At 44.0% G+C, this 27494-nt stretch overlaps 1 protein-coding gene across 8 annotated transcripts in view; it reads right to left on the reverse strand.

Annotated features, from left to right (window-relative positions):
• Positions 1-1304: 1304 nt before the first annotated feature.
• LOC119163236 (uncharacterized) overlaps positions 1305-27494 on the reverse strand; it is a 324142-nt gene continuing 297952 nt past the window's right edge. For 6 of the 8 annotated variants that reach the window (XM_075873835.1, XM_075873834.1, XM_037415191.2 and 3 more), the window contains 6 exons: positions 26159-26221; positions 23153-23242; positions 22042-22181; positions 14756-14940; positions 8666-8946; positions 1305-1718 (listed from right to left, as the gene is read on the reverse strand). In XM_075873835.1, the coding sequence (XP_075729950.1) occupies positions 1688-1718; positions 8666-8946; positions 14756-14940; positions 22042-22181; positions 23153-23242; positions 26159-26221 (790 nt within the window). In that variant the 3' untranslated portion in view covers positions 1305-1687. The remainder of the gene's footprint in view (positions 1719-8665; positions 8947-14755; positions 14941-22041; positions 22182-23152; positions 23243-26158; positions 26222-27494) is intronic. The other 2 variants (XM_037415192.2, XM_037415190.2) reach the window with 1 other exon arrangement.

The following is a 27494-nucleotide window of genomic DNA, read 5'->3' on the forward strand; positions in this document are numbered from 1 at the left end:
TTCTCTCCAACGAAGCATGTAGCCTATAGCGAGGGCATGTCTTTGCAGTGGTGGAATCCACCACGCTACGTATTATAAGGTTCTGCCACGTGCGTTTGTGCTGTTCACGATGCGGAGGGTGGAACAAAATTTGCTAGCTTAAGCATGGTCAGTCGCTAGACACGCCTCTTATTTTTTTTTCAATCCTATTCGACCGTGCACCTGCTTCACAATGTGGTCATCTGCAAACACGGTAGCAGAAGAAAGAAAGGCATTCCATGCAAATTTTAGATGCTGGTGAACATGTATTGCTATGTTTTACGACACCCACATAAAAGAAGAAAGACTGATGTCAACGAGTTTGCGAACTAGAAAAGGCCCTGTAATATGTTTCACAACTCAGCTTCATCCATAACACAAGCACGTATATGTACAACAGAGGGCTTGACCTTTCACGTGCACAATTTGGTCACGGAACCTGCGGTGCCAATGAACAAACGTGCTAGGTTTCCTGTCAACAATTGATTCCTTTTTTAGAGAACATGTTCGTACAACAATCATGTTTCAAATCTCTGACAAGATACTGCGCAGGCAACGTAAAAGTCGGTCACATAAATGATAAAGTATGTTACAAAAGATTCCTATGTACACTCGAGACAAGAAAGAAATGTATTCACTGAGGCAATGACAAGGAGTCACCAACAGATATCACTACAGCCAACATTGGAAAGAAAATATTATACGCAAAAGCGTCGGCCAACCGTTGGATGTGCAAGGGGACTTGCCGCTGGGACCTGGCGGATATGTCGCGCATTTGCATCGCGCGCGTTCCCCACATTTATTCTAAGATTCCGTTAAAGTAAAAGAAAACGTTCCATTTGTGTCATTTATAGTGTGACTGCAAACACGAGAGTGCCGAGCAGTCCTAATGTGAAAAAAAAAAAAGACGAAAGAAACCTACATGTTTACAATTCTTTCGAACGAGTCTCACTGCTTGCTTCAAGCACAGCACTACTCGAGATATGAGTTAGAAAGTGAGACCCGAGAAAAAACAAAAAGAAAGGCAGCACCAAATGCATGCAAGCAGCAATGACACCACATCATCTATGAAGACTATACACAATTTCAGAGACGCGGGCCTCGTCTGCAACAAACGCGCAAGAACACTCAAAGATGCGCGGAGGACAGCAACAACTGTGGCTAAGCCAACGGAAAGTAAATAAAAAAAGCGACGAAACGGTGCCACATAGACAAACCAGAGAGGGTAGAGGTTGCTGTGGGAATGCTTTAGCAGCTCCTAGCACAGTGCGCTTGTTTGAGTGAGATTTTTCTTTCTCGCAGAGTCCATCAACGATGCGATGGTTGTGCGTGCGTGTTTTCTCCCGCGGGGTTTCCGCCGCGCCTTTAATTCTCTGGTCTTGTCAGCTCGGCGAGGCACCCGAACGAAGGGCAGCAGAGCGAAAGAGGGCTCACTATGCGGGAGACACGAAGAACCATTTCCGACAGTTTTTTTTTTTTTTTTTTCACAAGCTGCCTGCTGTCGTCGTCCTTTTCTACGTAGAATGCGATTGACCCTGTTTGGCTCCATTTTGTGTTTGTCGGCAAAACGAAGAAGAACAAGAAGATGATGGTCACGTCTGGAGGCGCTGCGCTATGCGTGCATGCCTCCTGGTGCAATGGGAGATGTGGGAGAGAGAGGCCAGCACCCTCATGACCGAATCCAGCCGCTTGGTTGCTGTCTGCAACGAGAAATTATTCAAGGCCGCTGTTAGGAAAGTGCCGAGAGATGGGAGCATACACTCAAACCACGATATAACGAATTATCAGTTACAATCAAGTGAAGAATCGCTGTGTTTGTTTTAGATAACGTGTTACAAATAATAATTTACAATAAAATTTTGGGTATAACAAAGTATTTTCGTGGCTGATGCGTTTTTGCTATTATGATGTTTGAGTGTACGCGAAAGCAAGACAGTTGAACCCGAATACATAAACCCAGACACATGGAGTTACTGCCTACATAGAACTATCGTAACACTCAGTTGGAAACTATATGCAAGGACAGTAATGTTGGAATGTAGGTGTGCAAGAAAATGCGACAAAAAAGCTGATCTCCATTTGACATACTGGGCATTGGCTGCACAATTATGACAGCCTTTCAGCTATGGGGGACTTAGCGAATAACTTCAACTGCAATCATCATCGGCAGCATCAATGATGATATATGGTGTTTTTTGGCGCAAGGGCCATTTGATGGCCAAAGAGCGCCAGTTCATGAGACAGGAATGTAGACTATGATTGTGATTAGCGGCTGTATAAGGGCCATAAAATTCCTCGCAGTAAAGCGGGTAAAAACATACAATTAATAAAATCATGACCATGCCGTGAAAGGTGTGTGTGGTGCGAATAGATGGCAAAAGTTAATGATAATAAAAACGATGGTGGACATGTATGGCATTAGCACAAGTGCCTCACTCGTTCATACCCTTGCGTCCAAGGGCCGTGAGGCAAGTGCTTTATTGTGTAGCCACCGCAGCGAAAACCTCTCTGGAGAGGTCGTGCTACGGTATGCCCGGGTATATGACATGAAAGGTATGAATTTCTGTTAAAAACGCTAACAATGATTTGTGACTAAAAAGCGGTTCCCTACCGACGAACATTGCAGGGTGTAAAGGTATATGTTGTCGGTAGGGTAATGGAAAGTGTTGTCTTCTTAGAGTGTCTAACTGTTTACATTGAATTAAAACGGGTAGAACTGTTAATGCCTCACCACATTTATTACACAATGGTGGATCACCACCGGATAAAAGATGTGTGTGTGTCATGTATGTGTGTCCTATCCTGAGTCTTGTTAGTATTACCTCTGTTAGACGTGCTTTTGATACTGGTGGCCAATGGCCAAGGTGTGGCTTGATAACGTGTAGTTTGTTTTGTGTGTGTGTATCCCACTTGCTCTGCCAGTAGTCCCTGAGTTTTCGTTTGAGAGATGGCTTAAGATCAAGGGCCGGGATTGATGTGGGTGTAATGGCGGTGCTTTCGTGGGCGGATGCAGCAAGCTGATCCGCCATCATGTTGCCTTGAATCTCACGGTGCCCTGGCACCCAGCACACTACAACATGTCGGTTGAGTGTGTAGAGTGTGCATAAAATGGAGTAAAGTGAAACGAGGACAGGGTTTTTTTGTTTTTTAAGACTGTGCAAAGCCGTTACCACACTGAGAGAGTCTGTATAAATTACTGCTTTTTGTATTTGTGATTGTTTGATGTGTTTAGCTGCCACAAGTATCGCGTAAGCTTCCGCTGTGAAGATACTTGTGCCTGGATGTAGAGGGCCAGCATCCGAAAAGGAAGGGCCAACAGCAGCGTAGGACACAGAGGAGATAAACTTAGAGGCATCTGTAAAAAACTCAGGACGTGTGTATTTGTGTTGAAGTTCCAAGAAGTATGTTCGAATATGGGCAATAGGCGCATGTTTAGTAACTTCTAGGAAAGACACATCGCAATCTATAGTCTGCCACTGCCACGGTGGCGGGTATGCTACAGGAGCCATTAAACTGTGTTCGAGTGACACACCAGTGTCCTCAGCTAGACCCTTCAGGCGAACTGAGAAGGGCTGCCTCATTGAAGGCCTGTTTTGAAAAAGAATGGAGCTCGACAAGTCATTAATAGTAGGGTATGAGGGGTGCCTCTTGTCTGCTTTCACCTTAAGGAAATATACAAAGGACATGTAGGTTCTTTGCAGATGAAGCGACCACTCATTTGACTCAACGTAAAGGCTTTCTACGGGTCTGGTGCGAAAAGCACCCGTAGAAAGGCGGATGCCCGAATGGTGCACGGGATCCAGCATCTTCAAAGCACTTTGAGTCGCAGACTGATAAACAATGGCCCCATAATCTAAGCGGGTGCGAATAAGGCTTCTATACAGGTTCATGAGGCATTTCCTGTCACTACCCCACGTAGTACGTGACAACACTTTTATAACATTCATGGCTTTTAATTTAACATTTTGTTTTTAAATACTTTATGTGGGGTACGAAGGTCAACTTGTTGTCCAAGATTAAGCCTAAGAATTTATGCTTGGCTTTGACGGACAGACGTTGCCCGTTCAGTCGAATGTCAGGTTCCGAGTGCATGCCTCTCTTTCGAGAGAACAAGACACACGTGCTTTTTTGTGGGTCAAGTCGAAATCCGTTTTCATCTGCCCAGTTGGAGACCTTATTTAAACCCAGCTGAACCTGCCGCTCACACATGGCCAAGTTGCATGACTTGAAGCCAAGCTGAACGTCGTCGACATATGTACAATAGAACATATTGCGGGGAATGGACAAGTGCAAAGAATTCATTTTAATAATAAAAAGTGTGCAATTAAGCACACCACCTTGTGGCACGCCTGTTTCCTGGACAAATGTTTGGGAGAGCACACTGCCCAGACGGACACGGAATGTCCGGTTTGACAGGTAACTTTCGATTATATGAAACATTCTTCCGCGCACACCAAGGTGGGACAGGTCTCTTAGAATTCCGAAACGCCATGTTGTATCATAAGCCTTTTCGATATCGAGGAACACAGAGAGAAAATATTGTTTATGGGCGAAGGTGTCTCTGATCTGTGCCTCGATACGAACAAGGTGGTCTGTGGTGGATCTACTTCCTCGAAACCCGCACTGAAATGGGTCGAGCAAATTATTTGTTTCAAGAAAATGTACAAGTCGGCAGTTTATCATTTTTTCGAAGACTGCACAAGCAGCTTGTAAGTGCTATAGGCCTATAACTCGAGGGTAAAGAAGGGTCCTTGCCCTCTTTCAAAATGCGAATAACAATAGCCTCTTTCCAGGAGGTAGTAGTGCCAGAAGACCAAATAGCGTTGTACAAACAAAGTAAGGTTTTTCGGGTTTCGTTTGGTAGGTTTTTTAACATTTCATACATCACACGGTCAGAACCTGGGGCAGAAGTACTGCAGGAGTTTAGAGATGTTCGGAGCTCAGCTAGACTGAAATCTTGGTTATATGCCTCGTATCTAGTGGATTTGTGTTCGAGTATCTGCTTTTCTATTCTTGTTCTGTATTTTTGGAAAGTGTCAGTATAGTGGGACGAGCTGGATACCTGTTCGAAGTGTGCACCGAGGAAGTTTGCCTGATCTTCCAAGGTATCACCCTGAGTGTTTACGAGTGGAAGTGTGTGTACTTGTTTTCCTGCTATCCTACCGACCATGTTCCAGACTTTAGCCTCCTGTGTGTATGAATTAACCCCTGATAAAAACTTCTGCCAGCTTTCTCTTCTGGCCTGCCGACGCGTTCTCCTGCCTTGAGACTTTATTTTTTTGAAGGTTTCAAGATTTTCGGCTGTCGGTGAGTTCCGAAGCAACCTCCAAGCTCCGTTTTGCTGTTTGCGCGCGTTTCGGCATTCAGAGTTCCACCATGGCACACGTTTTCCAGGGTGTCCATTTGTTTGTGGGATGCATTTTGTTGCAGCATCAATCAAAAACTCTGTGAAGTAGTTCACAGCAACATCAATGTTCAAAGTACAGATGTCATTCCAACCTAGACAAGCGATAGTATAAAATTGTTCCCAGTCGGCTCTGTTTATGAGCCACTTGGGAACACGTGGTGGACACTCAGTTACTGTCGTTGTGCTCAAAACTACTGGGAAGTGGTCACTTCCGTACAGATTACTGACGACTTTCCACTGGAGTAGAGGCACAAGAGATGGAGATACTATGCTCAGGTCTATGGAGGAGTAGGTGTTATTAGCGAGGTTATAATAGGTTGGTTCTTTTCGATTTAGGAGACACGCGCTCGACGAGATAAGGACCTGTTCGATCAGTCGACCTCGCGCGTCATACCGAGAGTCACCCCATAGCCTGCTATGCGCATTAAAGTCTCCAAGGAGAACATAAGGCTCCGGAAGTTCATCAATTAGAGAGTGTAAATCGCGTTTTTGCAGCTGATAGCTAGGAGGAATGTAAATAGTGCAGATTGTGATCAGTTTATCAAAAAGAACCGCTCGAACAGCCACTGCCTCAAGGGATGTTTGGAGTTGTAAGTGTGTGCATGCTATTCCTTGCTTCACTATAATGGCAACACCTCTGGATGATGTCATTGCATCAACACAATCTTTTCGGAAAATAACGTATTTACGAAGAAAATTTGTGTGTTTTAAATTAAGGTGTGTTTCTTGTACACACAGCACTTTTGGCGAGTGTTCATGTAAGAGTTCTTGGATGTCGTCAAGGTTTCTGAGAAGGCCCCTGACGTTCCATTGTATAATTTGAGTGTTCATGGTGAATGTAAAATAGTGCTGTGTGTACGAAAAGCGAGTGGCTGTTTAGACAGGAAGTTTGGGTTCACTTTACAGGGCCGTCACCAGGCCCTGTTATTTGCTTTTTTGTTTTCTTGGCGCGTTCCAAGGAGCCACGCCGCTCTTTCGGCACCAAGGGTGTCGACGTATCTATTGCCTCCTCGGAGGCACTGGATGCCCGCACGTGCGGGCTTTTAGTTCGAATTTCGGGCCTCGCCTGGTGAGGGGAGGCCTTTAGACCCGAAGACTCTGCAGTCTCCGGTCTCTGTTTGGGAGTAGGCGGTGAAGCCTGGGCTACAGCCGCCTTGGGGGCAGGTGCCACAACCGCCGCCTCGGTATGCGCAGGCCGAAGGGGTGGCGAGGGCTGGTGCGGCGTTGCCTTCTGACGCGCCGCATCAGCATATGTTGCGCCGTAAAATGGCGACACTCTTCTTCTTGCTTCTTTGAATGTGATGTTTTCTTTGACTTTAAGAGTGATTATTTCTTTTTCTTTCTTCCAGTTAGGACACAAACGCGAATACGCGGCGTGTTCCTCGTCACAATTCACGCAGTGAGGCGCAGTAACACAGTTATTAGATGGGTGGCCGCGGCTACCACATCTTGCACAAGTTTCCTGACCCCGGCAGTTCTGCGAGCCATGACCAAATCGTTGATATTTATAACACCGTCTTGGATTGGGAATGTAGGGACGGACAGAGAGTTTGATGTAGCCTGTGTCTATAGATGAAGGCAGTGTGCTAGATGCGAAAGTGAGTATTAAATGTTTGGTAGGTATTTCTTTGTTATCGCGTCTAATGACGATTCGTTTCACATCTGAGACATTTTGCTCTTTCCACCCTTCAAGCAGTTCCTGTTCAGACATTTCAAGAAGGTCTGCTTCTGAAACAACTCCGCATGAGGTGTTCATTGATCTATGAGGTGAAACAGATACTGGGATATTACCAAATGCTACGAGAGTGCCAAGTTTTTCATAGTGGTGTTTTTTAGGCAGCTCAAGGAGAAGGTCTCCACTAGCCATCTTTGTAACCTTGTATCCTGGGCCAAAGAGCTCAGTCAGAGATTTAGCAACAAGAAATGGAGATATGGCTCTGGTTTGTTTTGTTGGGTTTTCGCTGTGCACTACATGGAATTTCGGAAAGCATTGTCTGGGTTGGCTGAAAATTGATATTTCATCGGTGCGTCCTCTCTTAGGCGGAAGACGATCTAGGAGACGGGGAAATGCAGGTGTTCCCATAGTTGTGTACTTATTTTTCGGCAGCAATGGCGACCACCCACCATGGAGTCCAACCAGGGGACGCTGAAGCACTTAATAGCATAAGGCTGCAGACGCCAGCCGTACATTGCCACTATAACCAAATATAACTACTCAAGGTTGAGTAATTACACAAGGTTAACCCTAGCCGCCAGGAAGTTTGGAAGTAAACGGAAGAGAGTAGAAGACAGGACAGATAAATAGTAAGAGATAAAGACGAAGATGTAGGGAGAGAGAGATAGGAAAAGGCGACTGCCGATTTCCCCTGGGTGGGTCAGCCCAGGGGTGCCGTCTACGTGAAGCCGGGGCCAAAGGGGTGTGTTGCCTCTGCCGGGGGGCCTTAGCGGTCCAATCACCCAGCGTCGGCTCAACCCCCAGGATCCCCTTTTCCTCGGACACGGCAAAGCCACGCACGGCTAGGCGTGGGAGGGAGTAGAAACTCCCCCTATGCGCACTTATGGAGAGCAGCAATGGCAAATCAGTAATCGACATCAAAGGGGCTTTGCACTTTGTCAAAAGTGCTGACAGCACTTTTCCAGTTTATTCCTCATTTACAAATTAAGCAAACACAAAAAGGTGCATCACAAAAGGGACTTGTGTACAGGAACCAAGGCTTTTTACAAAGACATACATCCAGATATTTGGGCATGTATTTGAATCTGCATTACCGCAAATCAGACAGTGATGTTGATGAGAATTAAACAAAATGTTCAATAGTTGAAGATTTCAATAATTTGACAGTGTAGTTGACTCTTGGTAAACAAATTTTCGAAACTGAACTCCCGCTTACACGGCACAACTGTTTCTAAGGTGATTAGTTTTGTACTGTGTCTAAGGTGATTGGTTTCGTACTGCGTCTAGCATCATTGGTTCTGAACCTCTGCTCACCTTTGGGAAAACGGTACGCCCATGAAACTTTTCAAGTCCTTCAGATTACACTCAAGAAGAGTATAGCAGACAGGTGCAGTAAGAATTTTTATCAGTAGCTTAAGAAACTGTGCACAAATGCGTTGCTAAAAGATTTGCCTTTACTGCCCTTACATAACAGCATTTTCGAGTGTGATCCTTTAGAGGTGACAGCCCTTCCCGCTGTAGAGCACCCCAACTTTGTGCAGTGTACAGTGGTGGTGACTGCTTACAGGGGCAAGGTGAAGTCGTGCAGCGCCTGGCGCACTGATGTGAAGAGAGCGCGGTTGCTGTCGTTTGGCGGCGACGAGCCATTTGGTCCCCCGAGCCCTGGTGGCCGGTGGGTGCTGTCCACGCAGAGCGCCTGCAGTCGGCTCAGGTAGCAGTCGAAGTTGTCCGGCGTGGGCTTCTCCTCCAGTTGGGGGATGCGGTCTAGCAGCGAGATGAAGTTGTGCTTCAGCGAGTCGTAGTACTCGTTCAAGCTGCCGGCCCGCTGAGACAGCACTTGGTTGTCCTGCACCGTCAAGAGTAACACATCGTGTCAACACACATGCTGGGGAAAGGGCAGCAGACGGTGGCTGATGCCCTGCCTTGTTGGGTGTCCAATCAAAACAGAATTGTATGTGAAAAGGGAGAAATGAGCCTTGTGGGTTCGCATAAGCTAGTTCCTCCCTTTTTATTTAGCTGTCTTAAATCGATAGTACCCAACTAGAAGACAAGCACAACATGTCAGCTGTCGGAAATGACGATTCATTATGCTGATCCTCTTTCTTCTACAAGTCTTGTTGATTATATTTATTTTTGTGCCTTGTATACTTTTATTCTGTTTTACTTTTATATTGTACTTGACTATGCATTGCTTTGTATACTGTATTTCACATTTTGCTGGTTATTTTATTGCATTAGCCAGCCTCACTACTACAGTAGCGGCTCTCAATAGTAGGTTAAAAACCGTAGAGGCAAGGACAGCTGCGGCTGCGGACCTGGTTCCTCGATTGAACGAGCTCGAAAGCACTGTGAGGGACCTAAAAAACACGGTTGAAATTCTTGACCAGCGTAACGACGACTTGGAAAACCGCCTTCGCAGGAACAACCTGATCATTTACTGATTGACGGAAACGGAGAAAGAGACTCCGGATCAGCTACTGGAAACTGTGCACGAACTCATAAATGTCAAACTAGGCGTCAAGTGTGAAAACATTGAGCGGTGGCACAGGCTAGGAACGCCAAGAAAGAATAGTAGTCCCCGACCTGTTATTATTAAGCTCATTAATTTTCGTACCAAGACACAAATTTTAGGCAACGCAAGAAAACTTAAAGGATCAAAAATATACATAAATGAAGACTTCTCGGCACGTGTTCGACAAATACGCAAATCTTTGTGGCAGCACTCGGTTGACATCAGAAAAAATGCAGATAAAGTTCGACTTCGCCACGATGCTCTTATCGTGGACAGCGTCCGTTATAGCTGGGACGAAGCCAGCGGCACCCTTATCAAACATTCTCAACACGCGCCTGAGCGGCCGCAAAGGCATGCGCCTTTACATTCACGTCAACCACGACTTCCAGAATGACTGCGTATTGATAGAAATTTGGTCATTTTGAATATTAATGTGCGTAGCTTAGCAAACAAGATTGATAGCTTCAATTGGCTCATTGAATGTCACCAGCCCTCAATTATTTGCGTCACCGAAAGCTGGTTACATGATTCGGTTTTAGATGTTGAAATCTTGCCCCCGGGTTATGTAGTTTTACGCAAAGACGGACTATGTGGTCGTGGAGGGGGTGTAGCACTTTTTATCAAAAAGCACATTGACTTTTCTTTGCTTCCTGATCTGCCAAACACAGAATCTATCTGGTGCAAGTTAAAAATTTCTGGCCAGGCTATTGCTGTAGGAGCTATTTATCGCCTTCCAAACGAAACTTCTGACGTTTTTTCTGATATTACCAACTATATTTTAGATCGCAAGCTTCACCTAGGCAAATTAATTTTGACTGGCGATTTCAATGCCCCGTGCATTGACTGGAACAATTTTGCATCCTACGGTCGTGACAAAAAGCTTTGTGACTCGCTCGTAAATATGGCACTGTCATTTGACCTCACTCAAATTGTCACCTCCCCTACCCGTGAAAATTCAATACTTGACCTTGTCTTCATAAGCGACGAATTTTGCAAAAAGGGATATTACAGTGAGGTTGTCACAGGTTTGTCTGATCACAATGCTGTAATTGCGTGCCTCAACATAGTGTGCCCGCCAAAACGACCTGAATTTAAGCGTGTGCTTGATTTTAGTCGTGCTGATGACAACTCCCTTATCGATACGCTGTCATCTAGTTTTGAAGATTTTTTTTTCCTAGCAGTGAACACAGTGATGTAAATGTACACCTTGGTCATTTTCATTGTATTGTGCAGGAGTGCATATCAAAGTTTGTGCCTCAAAAGTGCATTAAACACAATCCAAAACATCCGTGGTACACACGGGAAATCATTCAACTAACTCGCCGTGTAAAGCGACTTCGCAAAGGTCGTTTTCTTTTGTCAGCTGCGCGATCACCACTGCTTAATTCTTTGAAGTGTACTTTGAAGGCGAAAATGCAGGAAGCGAAAAATTTCTATTTCAACAATACATTGTCACGGTTTATGGTAAAAAACCCGACCAAATTCTGGAAGTCTATTAACCCAAAGTCATTTGTTCAGTCTTGCTTCTTTATAAATGACCAATCAGGCTCCGATTCTAACACTATTGCAGAAAGCTTCAACAACTATTTCAAGTCCGTTTTCTCTCGTGATGATGGCACTATCCCAGATTATGCTTGCAACTTTGTTCAGTCTACAATTCCAGACATCACAATCTCTTGTTCAGGTGTTCACAATTTGATACTATAATTAGATGTGACTAAAAGTTCCGGTCCTGATGGCATTCCTAATACGTTCTTGAGGCGGTACTCCGAATGGTGCGCTCGTTACTTGACTGTCATTTTTAATAAATCGTTTGCGTCGGCCACTGTTTCCATACTTTGGAAGACAGCTAATGTAGTCCCGTTATTTAAATCTGGCAATAAGCAGCTCATTCCAAATTATAGGCCAATTTCCCTAATTTCAACAAGCTGTAAACTACTGGAACATATCATTCATAAACATATTGTTGAGTACTTGGACGCAAACAACCTTCTGTCCCGGTGTCAGCATGGCTTCTGAGCTGGATTTTCTACAACAACGCAGCTCCTAGAATTCACCCATGACATTGCCACATCAATTAACAAAAGGGGTCAGACAGATGCAATTTTCATAGACTACTCGAAAGCTTTCGACAACGTATGCCATAAAAAACTTCTTCTAAAACTTAGTTCCTTTCTTAAAGATTCTAAATTACTCGGTTGGATTGCGGATTATTTGCGTTCTCGATCTCAGTTCGTTACTTTCAACCAGGTGCAGTCATCCCCTGTTGAAATCCCATCCGGTGTGCCGCAAGGCTCTGTGCTAGGGCCTCTTTTGTTTATTATATTTATTAATGATGTTGTTATTGTCATCTCTGTAACCCCTGTAAACATACGTCTGTATGCCGATGATTGTGTACTGTATAACTGCATTATTACCTTTCAAGACCAGTCAGTCCTCAACAACGTATTCTCGTTATTCTGCGATTGGAGCTCAACGTGGCAAATGCCCATAAATTACAAGAAAACTGTAGCTATGACTTTCTCAAATAAAAAACAGCCTCTCAGTTTCAGTTATAACTACAATGGGTCCACCCTAGCACATGTGAGTGAATTCAAATACCTAGGCATCACCTTTACACATGACCTTGAATGGGGCAAACATGTTGATCGGATAACTTGTCAAGCTCTAAGGAAACTTGGTTACTTATAGCGAAGATTGAAAAAGTCGACAAAAGATTGTAAGTTAACTGCCTACAAGACACTAGTGAGACCGATGCTCGAGTATGCCTCTGTGGTTGAGCAAGATAAAAACAAGATCTTGAGCAAGATAAAAACAGGTTAGAATCTGTGCAGAATAAGGCTATACGGTTCGTTTTTAACCGTTATGATCGGGACTTCTCCCCGTCTTTACATGCTCATTTGTTGTCACTTCATTCACTGGAACACCGCCGTACACGTGAGAGTATAATCTTGTTGCACAAGATTGTACACAAAATGACCCGCGTTCACGCGCCCTTATCTTTCGCTGATATACCAGCGCGTACAACACGTAGTACAGACGCTTTGAACCTTGTACCCTTCAGGTCTCGTTTGGATTGTTTCGAATTCTCGTTTTTTCCGCGTGTGGTGGAAGTTTGGAACAAGCTTGATGGTGCATTGCGTAGAATGAACACTGTAGAGTTCGGGAAAAATTTTATGTGTTAGTCACATAAATTTGTGCGCACTATTGTTTGTTTCTGTGCTTTCGTTAATTTTTCTGTACCCGCTCCTGCAATGTCCCAGGCATGGGACAGCAGTATTTGTAAATAAATAAAATAAATAAATTTCTATTAAACTTGCTGTAGGACAAAGGCTGTCCTTTGTGCTCCTCAGTTGCACTGGTCACACACCAGTAACTTCGAATTTTTCCCACCTCACTACTCAACTTAGCTCTAAGACATAATTACAGTCGAACTTCACAACAACGAAACTCACAGGGCATGGAAAAAATTTTGTTGAAGAGAAAATATCATTGTAGTGAAATAAAAAAAATATAGCTGACCTGAGCTAGCAAAAACAAAAATTTTTGTTACTTAAATTAAAAAATATAAACAGCTTCCTTTTATCATCCAGCTCTGTCATACACGATTATCCCACAGGCATAGCTACGCCATGTTGAAAAGCACACCAAATAACGGCTTCCGTGAATGAACCAAACAGTTGCACTAACATGCGAACACTAGCAGCTATCCGCCGTCAAAACGTATGCAACAATGCCAAGATGCAAGCTAATATCGTGGATAAGTGACTTATGCCTTACTAGTGACTTATGCTATTTTTATCATCCCCTAGTCGCGGCTGGCCGATTTTGTTGATTGTGTGGATGAGCGGTGACTCTGACCAGCAACCACACTGGCCAAGCGATAAAAGAATGAAAAGCATTGGCACCTGAAAAGGCATTATGCTGCGATTGCACTCAGTAGCAGTGTGGACAACTCAGTGACTGAGCCAACAGCTTCAGCTTCGGATTGTCTAAAGCTAAGAAGCAAGCTAGTGGCAAAATGAGAGCAGTCTCATTGCCATCGCTACCAATGGTGACCCCTAAACAGCCGCAATTTTTGGTGATGCAGACACATGATTTAGACTTGGTAGACATATTCTTATGTTATTAAAAATCTATCAAAATGAGAAGATTGTGTTTACTGTAGGGCATTAAATATCTCAACCTTGAATTGCATCCTCAAATTTATTGAAGTGGGACGGCAGAAGAAAAAGGGTTCGTTGTGGTTAAAATATTTATGCATTGACACGAACTGCTGACGGGGAACCGATATTTTCTCAATGAAGAGGCATTCGTTGTAGCAGGGTTGGACTGTATGTTTCTTTTCCATTGGTTGTGCTAGTGCATGCTCTAATTTCTGCTCCCCACCGAAAGCATAGACTTTGGCAGTCCAGATGCCACAAAATAGCGCACGAGGGGTTATTTAGGGGTTATTGGCCTGCTACGAATTTTGCCCACTATGCGATAGCTGCCACAATGCATGCGCTGTCAGGGCCATGAGCGGCAATGGCTAACACTTTCGCACCTACCGGATTCCACACACGAATACTCAATAAAGCGGACAGGGACACAGCCACAACAACATATCTATTATAAAGCACTTCCCACATCATGCAAATGTTCCTTTAGCTGCCATCTGAACTGTGTTGCACTTCATTTACTGTCATTACAAGTTTTCTTAATATTACTGCACTTATATTACAGAGGAAATAGGCAATTTCCAAGTTTGCTTTTCCTAGGTTCACTGCTTGTCGACTTAGAAACTAAGATAAAAAACTAAGTTTTTACATTTCTCTTAATTTTCTGGCTTATGTCGAACTTGCGCTTTGTTTCACTTGCCTTCATGTCAAATCGTATAAGAGAGCTTTAGAATAATGTATGCAAAGCTTGCAGGGGTAAATTTGTGGGCTTCACTTAACGGGAGCCCGTGAGAGTTTGGGGCACGACACATTTGCAACCCTTTGCTTGAGCTATTTTAATACTCTCTATTTTTAGCACCACATTTGCAAAGCTGTTCATGCCTCCCTCTAACAAAATTACTGTTATTGCAATTACCTTCATGATTGCCATTCAGAGTGCCATTCTCAAATGAATTGCCAAGCAGACAGTGCCTTCCACTCACCCTCTCGGTCATGCGAATCTGCTGCTCCATCTGGGTGATGTCTGTGCGCAGGCGGATCATCTCGGACTCCACCTTGGCATTGTACTCCTGCAGCTCCAGGATCTCCTCCTCCAGCGCTCGGATGTCCGCGTCGTTATCCATGCCGGGAACCCCTCCTGGCATCCCAGGTACAACTGGTCCCGGCTCTGCACACAAGGATAACCATGTAAAATGCGATGGAACCAATAACACTGCTTTGTGGGAGAAAAAAAAAAGTTAATAGTGTACACAGCAGAGAACATTTAAGGAAAAAAACACATTAGTACAGTATTGAAGCCGGTACAGCTTCTCACTAGGCTTGTGCGAATATTCAAAGGCCTCGAATATTCGAACAATTATTATAGTATTTGAATTTAAATTATTAAACATTTCGAAGTGTGCGAAATGAACAGACAAATGTAATTGATCTGAATGTAAGCTCCTGTAAAGGTAGTTTCACTGCAATGAAGTGGTGCTAAACCACAAAAACACCGATTAAAAAAAAATTTGCACTCTTGCAAAACCCCATTTCAAAGTTATATGAGCGTATTACCTTAACATCGATTTATCGTTCTCGTCAAGTTTAAAAGCTTGCCATACCAGCTTATATGTTCTAAGTAAAGTAAATGTTATAACGTAACATACTTTACAAATTATCACTTGCATTCTACTGAATTTAACGTTGTTTCCACTTCCATAGAACCAACAAAATGACATTTGCATAGGCCTCGCTTCAGTAAAAAAAATTGTGCAGGTTAGTCAGGTCATGATAAATATGTGCATTGTTCTTTATAATATGTAACATATACTGTTCGAATTTGCTTCAAACTTGAAATGCACTATTTGTACAAGCCTACTTCTTAGGTTTATTTATTGATGGAGAAAATGAGTACCGTATTTACTCGTGTAATGAACACACTTTTCTTCTCGAAAAATCGGATCAAAGTTGAGGGGTGCGGTTATCACGCGTGGTAAATTTATGAAAACTTTTTGGGGAGGAGCAAAAAAAAATGCGGTAATGAAAAAAAAAGTTAGGTTGCTTAGCTTTTCGCAATTGACATATGCGTACACTGTTTCGAAGCAGCTTCTTTATTGCAGTTTACTCATCTTCGGTGGTTGATGGCGCTATCTTCCGCAAGCTATCCCCGGGCCGCCCGCGCACGCTATAAAAGCGTTTTGCGGCTATCTTTCTTGTTGCAGTCGCTTAACCGCAACATCTGCTGTGATCTCGAGGGGCGCAGAAAAGCGTACGATACAACGTTACGACGCACTTTGCCAACTTGGCGGTAACCTCACACGACGACCGTGACGACGCCGTTAACATCGTAGCAAGTCACCATCATTGCAGCATGCTACCCCCAAAGCATCAAAACTAGGCTTGTGCGAATAGTGAATTTTAGGTTCGAAGCGAATAGTGATCTTGGTTGAATGATTTTGAATCGAATAGTCTATATGAAATACTGTATAGACTATTCGTCTATATAGTATGTCAATAGGTGGGTGGATCAACAGGTGGTGCGACAATCTGCTTACTCCCCAAAACTGCATACAAAATTGGGTCAGTAAAGTGTCCCAATTTAGATACATGGAGCCTATGGGGAGTTTCCCAACCCGTTTGATTGAATAGCTCTGTCGTAGCTGTGGGTGGGAACAGGAACTGTCATCGACTTCACTACTGTTTGTTGAGACCTGGTTTAGACTAATTGACGAGCTGCTTGCTGTGTCACGTCGCCGAGTTGTCACTGCGCGTGCAAGGAGCATTGGTCAGGCGTGGGAAATGAGTGTGGGAATTGTTTTCTGAAATGGAAGCTCTGCACTGCGCGCAGCTCTGTAATATTTAGTAAACGTGATCGCTGCGGTCTACTCTGCGAATTACCGAGCTTGTTAAGGTGGTGTAAAAAAAGTCAGAGCCTGTTGACTGGCCTTTTAAAGGGCCCGTAAACCACCGAGAGGTCCAAATTCAGTTTTGGTAGGAGAATTGCGCATGAGTGTACGACGAACACAGAGCCGTGAGAATTTTTCGAAACGGTGCAGTAATAGCAGAGTTAGACGCATTGGATTATCGAAACCATGACGACCACACCTTCTGTTCTCTCCTGCGCTTCCCTCCGCTCTCTTATCCTCTCCCATGGCGCTTTGCCTTCTCACCAAGTGCCCTTCCTATGCCCCTCTCAGTCTCGTGTGGCATACGTCATCGCTGACACGCTGCTTGAAACACCATCAACAGCCCGTTGCTGTGACTCTGGCCGTTTCCTCCGTCAGCTGCGTTGTAGCTGCGTGCTTATTGGAAAACCCTGGCTGCCATAATCGTGCCGGTATGGATCCTGCATTGCGTGCACACCTTTGAAAAATCGCCAACGCGATGGACCCGTACGAGGACACGTCGTGCCCCGTACGTGTTGAACGCACGTGGGCAACAATACGAACAACAAGCAGCGCGGATAGCTGCTAGCAGACTGACAGAAAACTGTCATCGACGCTTACTCGACCAATCACAGCCTATTTCGCATAATTGGGTCTGCGCGTCGGAGATGTGTCACGATGCGTCATGCAAAGGCTCGAAAGGCCCGGAAAGAAGGAGGGATTGTTTCTGGGAATTCGTGGTGCGCCGGCGGCTCGTAAGCGCTGCTACGTGTAGAATCGTTGATTGCGACGGCATTCTGTAGACGACATGCGCGTTTACTTGAAATGCTTGAAAAAATATCGGAGGTGGTTTACGGGCCCTTCAAGTGGAATGGAATTGTTGCTTAAAGGGGCTATTACACAGTCACACAAAAATTTGAGCTTTCCAGCGGAAAATAGAAGTAGAGGGTACATTATGCATATACATATAATAACAGTGGTCTGTGAAAAAACATGTAATTGTGAAACAAGCTACAGAACTCACTGGCTATAAGCCCTACCCAATGCCATCCACTTCTGTAATGGCAAGTGTGATACCATGTGCAGCAAAGAATGGTGCCATCGTCAACTGCCAAAGTTTGAGATGCTGAAGGAGTGCCAAGCTAAAGAAAGCTAAGGTATCTTGATTTCACATGCAGCTTACCATAGAACAATGTTGTTCAGCAAGCTGCCTGCAACGTCATGACTCCCAAGTGCAGCAGTGTTGCTCAATTCTAAGGCGACTTCTGTGCTTATAAAAATATCGAATTATAAACCAAGTGCTCAACCAAAAACATTAAAATTTTGCCAGCAGTGAACGCACACACATAACGCAGATTGTGGTAAAAAACTTTGTGAAATGGCCCCTTCAGATGTAAGTGCCTCTAAATGGATTAGTTTTACACTTGAATCCTGCATTCGTGTTCGTCTCTCAGTAAATGGAACCACTGTTAGATGTACACATTCTTCTGGTCCTTTCAGATTCCGTTTAAGGGAATCTACTGTAATTATTTTCTGAGGTTACAGCCCCTGTGTCTAGAATGCACGTAGAAGCAACATCTTCTGAGCGGGAACTCTCTCCTCAGAAAACAAACCACTGTATATATTAAATCGGGGCATATTGATATTAGTTAGTTGTCGTTTCCAAGCATCATTCCATAACGAACAGAGCGAATCACTAGAACCATGCAGGGGTAGGACACATGGCTAATCCAAAGACAAATGATTGCTCAAGAGCTGTCATATATCTCGACTGTTTGGTAAAACATAAAAAACTCCTGGCACCCATGACAAGCAAAGTCTAAAAATAAGAAGGTTTGTGAAAAAAAGCTACAGTTATAAAATGCTTGCAAGGGTATGCCGCCGAGTCCAGGTATATTGAATATGACGGAGATCCTGAAAAAGCTCTGCATAAGATAATTCAATATTTAAATATCCTATGTACATATAAGAATAATATGCAAGGAAACTGCTTGATATAAATAACAATTCGTTATATGTAAGTGCTGACATCTGGCCTTATTGGATATGTGGCATCTGCATACTGAAGTGAATTAGTGCGATTTCAGAGGACAATTTCGAAAAAGTGTGTTGCATCTATGAAGAAGCGGATGTCCTGAAACATTGGTAGGGGGTTTCGCTGTTATGTCCCAGTGTTTTCCTTTCAAAAGCCAACGAAGCAGTTCTCATTGTTTATGAGTGCTGCGCCGATGTGCGCATGTCAAGCATCAGGAAGAGAGCACAGGACTTATGTGAGCAGCTCCATCTAGATAACGTGTTTGCGAAAATTGTAAAATGCAAAAAGAATGTTTTGAGGTTTTCTTTAGTGCAGCAACGCATCAGCCGGAAACTTCATCTAGGGTGATTGTATCAGAAGTTGCCACGTGGCAGTAGGCCTTGGCTTGTTCATTCAAGATAAGCTTAACATCATGGAGGTGAATGACCCAATCTTGGTGAGGAAGTCTCAGCATGTTTTGGAATTTCTTTCCCAACAAAATAACAAAGGCCTTTCTGCCACATCTGTAGATATTAGGGACCTCTTTTTACTCTCTGTTCCGTGATGCTTTACTCAAATGCGCCAAAGATGCCCAGGAACAGTTTGGCTGAATATATTTTCACGATGCATTGGGTACAGTCGACGTCCAATTTTCCGGACTCCCGAAATTTCGGCCATGTCTGATTTCCCGGACTCATTTGTGGCACCGTCAAGTTCCCCATAAAGTCAATGAATTAAAAAGTCCAAAATTCTGGACGCTTATAGCCTTCGGCATCCGATTTTCCGGACTTTTTACTGTTAACCGCCGACCCAAAGTCACCACCGCCGCCGCCATTTGGTCGTTTTCATATTGTCGCGTCCCCAACTGCCGTACTGCGCTGCGGCTGCCATAATCTCGAAACCGCACCTGTCAATCCATTCCAGTCATAGCTAAGAGGCTTAGCCAAGCCAAACCTCACTGTGTTCGTTCACGTGTTTTGTCAGCTCGGTAGTCGTGTCTGCGGTTGATCGTTTGCTGCTGTGCGCTATTTTCAGTGATCACGTTTCCTGACCTTAAGCATCCACTTCGGGCAACTTCTTTGCGCCGAAGTGCTGACCTATGAGGTAGCGTCGGTCACGTCGGATTTTTTTTTTTTTTTTTTCGGCTCTTTTCGGAGCCACCTAACCGATGTATTGGCTGAATTGCAATGGGAAAGTTGTACTCCAGCCGTTACCCTCTCCGTAAGCGAAAAATACCTACAAAGAAAGGTGCGTTTTCATGTGCATTCGTTTTTCTAGACTGCCCTCTTTCCAGACGTTTTTGCGGTCTCTTGAGGCTCCGGCAAATCGGACATCGACTGTACCTCGTCCATGCATCTTTCAGATCGTTTAGCTTTTTACCTCGACTTGACCTACATACAGTGAGATGTAAAAGCTTTTATTTAAAAGCAAGGAATGTGCATCCAATCCTGCATTGCGTCTGTTCTCAGCAGCTTATTTTTGGGCAGTCTTAACAAAGTTTGTGTCATATAGAGAGAAAAGTTCTAAATGGTTTCAGGTATGCGGGTGACTATCTGTTCATGACAAAGATTCTTTTGAATCTGAAGCCACTAACGTATTACACCGGCACGCGATTGCTATACAACCACTTATGCTCACCCATGAGGTTCTGGGTGAGGATTGTACAACTCAGTTTCTCTATGTACGATTTCATTTCTAGGAAAGGCGCACATGCTGGTCTTATGAACCAAGCCGTAGCTAGTCGCTGTTAGCTTTCCATTCTTCCCATTTAAAACTGGTAAAAAGGTCTATTGTCTGACCGTGCCTCGTTAATGCCCTAACAAAATTTCGTTCCCATCATTTTGTGACGAACCTTTAATGGCAAAAAATTAGCTTGTGACAAGCAAGTTAACCCGATCACCTTGTTGTATTGGTCGCAGCATGCCTGCTCAACAAACCATCCCCATATTGCCAGGATGGCACAACAGCTAGTTCTGATAGGCCAAAAAAGTTTGCCACTGTACTTGCACAGGGTATCTTGCAACATAAAAAAGGTGGGCACTCGAGCGAACCTTGGCGTGGTGTTCATGCCCTCAAACAATTTCGCTAAACCGTGCAAAACTAGCAACCCAGTTGCTCAAAAAACGCTTGGCTGCAAATAGAATCAGAGGGCACGTTATGTGCCCAACAAAGATAGATTTTTTTTACCAGATCCTCCTATCATGTGGAAAACTTTACTTAGGGCAAACGGGGAGACGTTTTAATGACCGACAGACACCTTTGGAACAATGCAAGGAAAGGTGGCAATGGCTGGTTACACACTGTAGCATGTGTAGGTGTGTTCCATTTCTTAATAAGTGTTCCATTATCTGTAGACACTCTGACAAAATCACACCATTAATAAAAAAAAATGCCAGGCCTGCGCTGAAAGCGCACGCAGCACAGTCACAGCTAAAGCTAAAAGAACAGCTTTTCAGAGCTTTTTCTAAACACTCATTGGGTAACTCCTGCAAGCACACTTGCTGGGTACCATAATAAATATTTTAGGGTAGTAGGCTGGCATTCTCTATGCCATCCTTCGACATTCTCCTGAGAAGTGTAGTATCAGCTAAACTATTGCGAGGAATTTTCTGCCAATTGTTCATGTATTGGCCGACGACAATGAGGAATCATGCCTGAAGTGGGTATGCACCACAGTTAATAGGTGATCAAGAACAAGCTTTTGTAGTGGGTTGGAGCATTGGACGACCCACTTGTTACACTATTCGCATTGTGTGACGCCTGGTTGGTTGTTAGCTGTGCTAAAACGTTTCCTTACTCATATTAACGTGATTCCTTTCCCAACATCAAGCCTGCCTAGGGCAAGTTTGCCAACAAGTACCAAGCACCGGCGTAGCTCAGTGGTTACTGTGTCATTGATACTAGGTTTTCTTGCTACTTTCACACGATGTGGTTACGGACACTGGCGGCGGCAGATAACTGGGGCGCTGCATGAGACCTGAGTTGTGATTTCATAACAGCTTTCGCTGTAAAAAATCTGTGACTATTCATAGGCTGGGTGATGAATGTGTTAGCGCCCTGTCACTATAAATGGCAGACAAGAGCTTGTTTTTCTCAATAAACCTGTATTTCTGCATGCGTGAGTGTTGGTTCTGTGTAAAAATATGTGTGATCCTAATTTAAATATATAATTTGCTGATATTAGCACTTGTGTATGTCCCTTTTGTTTTGTCCCCTCTAGAAAAAATTTGGGCTAAATCACTTCAGATTTGTCATAGAATGCTTGTTCGATACAAGCTGGTTCAAGTGTACAGGAATTATGCACCAAGTGCAGTATTGTTCCAGCAGTGTGGTAGGCCATTACATCGTACTCCAAGTGACCTACCGGCAGTGAAAAGCAAGTAGTAGCTACCTGGCTGAGGCTTGGGGTCGTCAGCAGCCATCTTGGCCTTCTTCATGGCCTGCGTGGCCCGGGGGCAGCCCGACAGGCTGCGGTGGGTCAGGAAGCTTCCATTGGCATGCCCGCTCCCGTCGCACCCGGGGGTCGGACAGCTTCAACAGGAATAACAAATTAGAAGCTTAATCATCTCGTGGGATACTACTTGATTATTACGCCTTATTACGGGCGTTATTTCATAAATGTCCTCTCCTCCTTTTCTTTTGCCCCTTTAAGGACAGAATTTTTTTTATGTTTAGTTTTTTTTTCAGGGTTACTTGTAAGAGTCGGAAGAACAAAGTTGTTTTACTTTTCAGAGCTGCACTTACTCGTTAGAACACTCTCATTACCGCCTGAAGTTATACATGCTAGCATGTGCAGCACGACAATTAAAGCGTCTTACATGATCATTTTATGTAATGCATGCTAATACAACGTTCAGAGGTCTAGTGAGACAGCTATCCGATATCACCATTTTTTGAAAGTGTCACCGGGAGCATAAAAATATGGTTCATGTGCAAAAGCTTCAACCCTTTACAATATGCTTAATAAACATAATGTGATGCCATAAACACTTAGCTATAGTTCGCAATGACATCTCAAAACTGTCAAGTACATTGCTTGTACACTGGTAACTTTACACTTATCCAAGGCAAACACATGCTTAAAACATCTTCCTAGCATAAATTACGATCAAACTATAATATGGACTAATTGCTTAGCGATGCCAAACAATAGTGTCTTCTATGCATAGCCCTTCAGCGAAGTATTCTATTTGGTGAATTGAGAATTTTTTTTAAAAAATGTTCCGTGTTCAACTAGGTTCAGGAATTATTGTATAAGTATTCTCACAGGCCTTGCTGCACACGTTGGCACCCCGCATACTATAAACTGAAAATTCAGGTTTTCAAAACATAGATATGAGAGGCAGTTTGTTTATTCATCTTGTGCTCACGTCTCCGTAGCTCATTTTTAAAACTATTAATATTTATCACGTTGCATTAACCTTTCGCATATTGTTTAACATCTCCTCATTTATAATAATGTGTAGGTGTGCTCGGAACTCTTACAATGCCTAGGCACTTACCTAGCACCTTCTGTCTTAATAGGCCTTCCATCGACACCAACAACTTCATGCCTCAACTTGCTCCGGTTCGCCAGCGGACATCCAGAAGCGCTGCATCAAGACAAATGGTATGTCACATTAATATGAAAGAACAATAACTTTCTGCAGAATTCATACGCCAATGGATAAACGATATTTCTGATACATCTTTCTAGGAGTTATTAGCGAGCGACAGAGTATTTGACAGAGATCTAACTGATCCTTTTTTTTTTTTTTCAAGAACTGCCTTTTAATATGTCCCATCTCAGAGGCAGGCCCCGTATCTCTATTGATGCGAAGCGAAATAGAGTAACACAGTTAAACAGAAGATAGTAAAAGGTGGAACCTTCTAAGAGGCCTTATGCATGTATGGTGACACCACTTAACATTATGAAACTTTTTTTTTTCATCAGCCTAACAAACCAATCATTAAGAACTGTGACTGCACTAGTGATCATTTGTCACAGCCACGTGACATGTTTTATTGAAACAGAAATGCATACCGTTAATACAGCAGGCAATTAGTTCTTTTGCACGAACCAGTTGTAGCGCCCGAGGTCTGATCATACATTAGGTGAGCTGCTAGGCGGAAAAAAAAACTACTTTGCACAGCTGTTGCAGTTAGTAAAACATGTGCGCACAGATGCTTAGGTTACGTATGTATTACGAACATGACACCACACACTCGGTGTGTGAGCAGAGATTGAGGACAACAAAAGACATGCCCATAGATTCAGTCGTCTTCATGGGATATTGCACTTATGAGGGGTATATAGCTGGCCTGAGGGTAGCAACGTGTCGCACGGAAACCAGCCATACAAAAGAGGGCAACACACATCTCATCAAGTAGGGACATAGCGCACCATAACAAGACACAACAGAAAACACATAACTTCATTTAAAATCTAGTATTTGAATGCACGAGCGATTGGACACGCAACTAACGTGGTGGCTTCCACTCAAATTGTCAAAATATCAAAACCGCGCTGTACATTCCGTTTTTTTTTTTACTAAAAGCAAGAACGCATGCATCGCGGTTAATTATTTTTTCCGCTTCGGTTACAATCCACACTTGAATGCGGATTTTTAAGAACTAACCGGAAACGCTTAAAAAGAAACCGCAAGCGATGAATGCCGACACTATCAACAAACAGCAGCTATACCGAAACGACAAATAGAGCTCAAACATAGCTCAAATGCAGCAATCGACGCGAGCGTTTCATTGCCTGCTGGCGTTCGTACGCTCAAATTTAACTACACCGAAGCAGATAGGTTAGGTTAGTTCAAGTAAGCAGCAGACGTCAGGGAGGCAAGCACGAGGCATGCTACGAGGTGTACGACTGATTACACGTCTTATTAGGTAGACACGATATATATTTTCGTTAAAAATAAACACCGAAGTAAAGGTAGACGCTGCGTCGCAACGACGCGACGAAAGCGGTCCGTCTGTTCACTTACAGCAGGTCCATCGTAAAAAAAAAGGATATCGCAGGTAACGAGGATCTTGTAAGACTTCACTGCACTTCACCAGTTAAACAGGATCAGTTAAAACAGTTTAAACGCGTTGACAGTAGCGAGAACGAGTTGACAGTAGCGAGAACCGCCCGACGCCACCTCAGCTACGCCCGCTTTCAAAATACTTCGTTTTACGTTAACAAAGCATCGGCGTCGCGATGGCAAGAGGACTGCAGCAGTTGGTGAGAGCACGCAGTTTCGAAGTCAAGTTTCGGTTTCGGTCGCACATTAGCGCGATATCCGAACTGCTTATTTATGTCGACGTGTCGTTCCCAAAGTTACACGATGACGCGCCCCTTCGTGACCTGTACTTCCGAAAACGCAATCTCGAGGCTATACTGTTGCGCGATTTTTCGAAAATTTTCTGACCTTGCTTTATTGTGTGCAACGTATTGAACTATTGTTTTGCGGCGCTGCGAACCGTGAAAGTGGTAAACCGTGGTGAATCCTGTACCTTAATATGTGATTTACACGATTTGTTGTGGTTCCGCGGTCATAAGAAGTGTTGATGGGGCATGTACGAGTGGCTTTTATTTTTAATCTTTGCTTGAAATAATGGAAGGATTGACATTTTGCCCTAACTGTCATAAAGTCACGCCCATGACGGCGTGAATGACAGTTGGAAAAAAAAAAAAAACTTCAAATTGAAATGCATTTTTCGCAATATGTGTTAGCGCGAGTGGAAGTGCAGTAAAGCTAGTAAAGCCCTGACCACCCGTACGCGCTGCAGCGCGTAGCGTGGATGGATGAATGGATGTGGCTGTACGCTTGAGATCGGGCGGCGGCTAACGCCACCTAGCCGTAAGATTTAGTGAAATAATCACTAGTGTTATCTTTTTTTTTTTCGCTTTAAATAGTGAACTTGAGGACTGGTACTTTGCAGTGAAGGGTTTAATTTTCACTCGTGCCTTGACTTTAGCCACCAATCAGATAACCTTCTTCTAGTTAATAATAATAATAATAATAATAATAATAATAATAATAATAATAATAATAATAATAATAATAATAATAATAATAATAATAATAGTTATTAATAAGTGTATACGTGACACAGCACCCTCTCGCAATGAAGAGAGAGGGCGAACGGCTGCATAAAGCTGCGCGCCCTTTCTCACCACAGGGAGAGGGCGCTCCGACGCGTACGTGTGGTCAGGAAGATAGCGAGAGAGCCGGATCAAGCGCCCAAATGTCACAGCGCCGCCACACTTCTGATCCCACGAGACCGCGCACTTTTTATGCGTTATAGTACAAGGAATTGTGACGCTTGCCAGTGCCATCGCTTTGAGCAAGACGCTTCTCCAGCTTGTAACGCGTACAAGCCGTTTTCACGAAGACGTTTACGTCAACGAATCATCTCGTTTTCGGCATGGCGCGGCTTGGTGAGAGAGTGCGTGCAAAAGATGCGTTTGAGGCGCGCACACTTGACAAAGAGAGTGCATGCTTGAGACAGAGACAAAGCAAACACCGTACCTTCGGTGAGATTGAAATTTCCCAGTCACGTGTCCTGAGCCATCGCAGCCCGGGATGGGACAGCTGTAAAGGATTCGTTCGGGAAGGATGCAAGAACGGGCAGGTAGTGGAATGGTTAGTTTAGGAAAGAGGAGTACCGTGGTTGGTACGCAAGGGTGGTTACAGGAGCGTAAGGAAGAGAAAGCAAGAACGGTTGCGGTTAGTCAGGGGGTTAGTGTTTCAATGCCATGCACTGTTACTCATGGATCGTCTTACTGCGTACAAAGGCGCTATTCGTGCAAAGCGACAGGCAATGAAACATGGTTCCACCCACACGGTAGTTAATTGTGGCCGCACACGCAGACGTAATGAGCATATTGTCTCGTAATAATGGTTCTAATAAAATTTGCGATAAAATAAAAGTCATTCGTTCAGTCGTGCACATGGCGACAGTCTCCGTTGCTTAGAGAAAAAAAAATTAAGGAGACAACGTGTTGCATCGCGGATATGATGCAAACGGCTTGACGAATTCGTATAATTTCGATTAACGTGGTTGATTAACCACAAAAACAAAGACTACTACTGCCGTAAAAGTGGTTACACAAGGAGAACCAACGCATGTGGCAAGTTCCGGCAGGTAGAGTGCACGATTCAATGAGTATTTCAATTGAAACGATATTTCAAGAAAATTCACTTGCTACCGTTTTTTTTTTTGTGAAATTCAGTCTGCCAATCTAGTACAACAACCACAGGATCACAGAGCTCTAACTTAGTACTCGCACACATGGATACCGACCTCACTCTGTAGAGTGCGGCCGGTGTAATATATAACGACCGCACTCTACAGAGCATTATATCGATATTAATCTACTGTGGTGAAGAGCGAGAGGCGGTTTTGCATACTGACTGCCACGATACGAAAAATGCAGAGCTGAAGACTTCCGTGAAATCTTCGTGAACGTTTCTCGCTCTCGTTGTGTTCAAAGAGACGGTAATGGGTTGATGCAAAGTACCCGAAGTTTTGTGGTTATATCACCAATACATCGTCGCTATTTCCTCTAAAGATCTCTGCTCGAAGTTCACCAAGAAGGGAAGCAAATGCATGCAGCTTTTCACAAGAGGGGAAAAAAACGCCGCCATGTTGGGCTGCGCTCAGGAGTACAAAGGCTCAAGTCACAGCATTGGAAGTGCACTTTCGGGGGTCACGCTGATTAGCACAACCCAGAAAAGACTATGGCGACGACCATGCAGGGAGCCGGTTTTGAAAAGGTCTATACCCAGGGAGACGTTCGGTTTGCCAAGAGCCACCCTCGGCAAATCAACATCTTTTGACGCCGTGTCACGTCCCCTTCGAGAC

Source organism: Rhipicephalus microplus, chromosome 9, assembly GCF_043290135.1.
Source record: "Rhipicephalus microplus isolate Deutch F79 chromosome 9, USDA_Rmic, whole genome shotgun sequence".
Classification (NCBI taxonomy): Eukaryota; Metazoa; Arthropoda; class Arachnida; order Ixodida; family Ixodidae; genus Rhipicephalus; species Rhipicephalus microplus.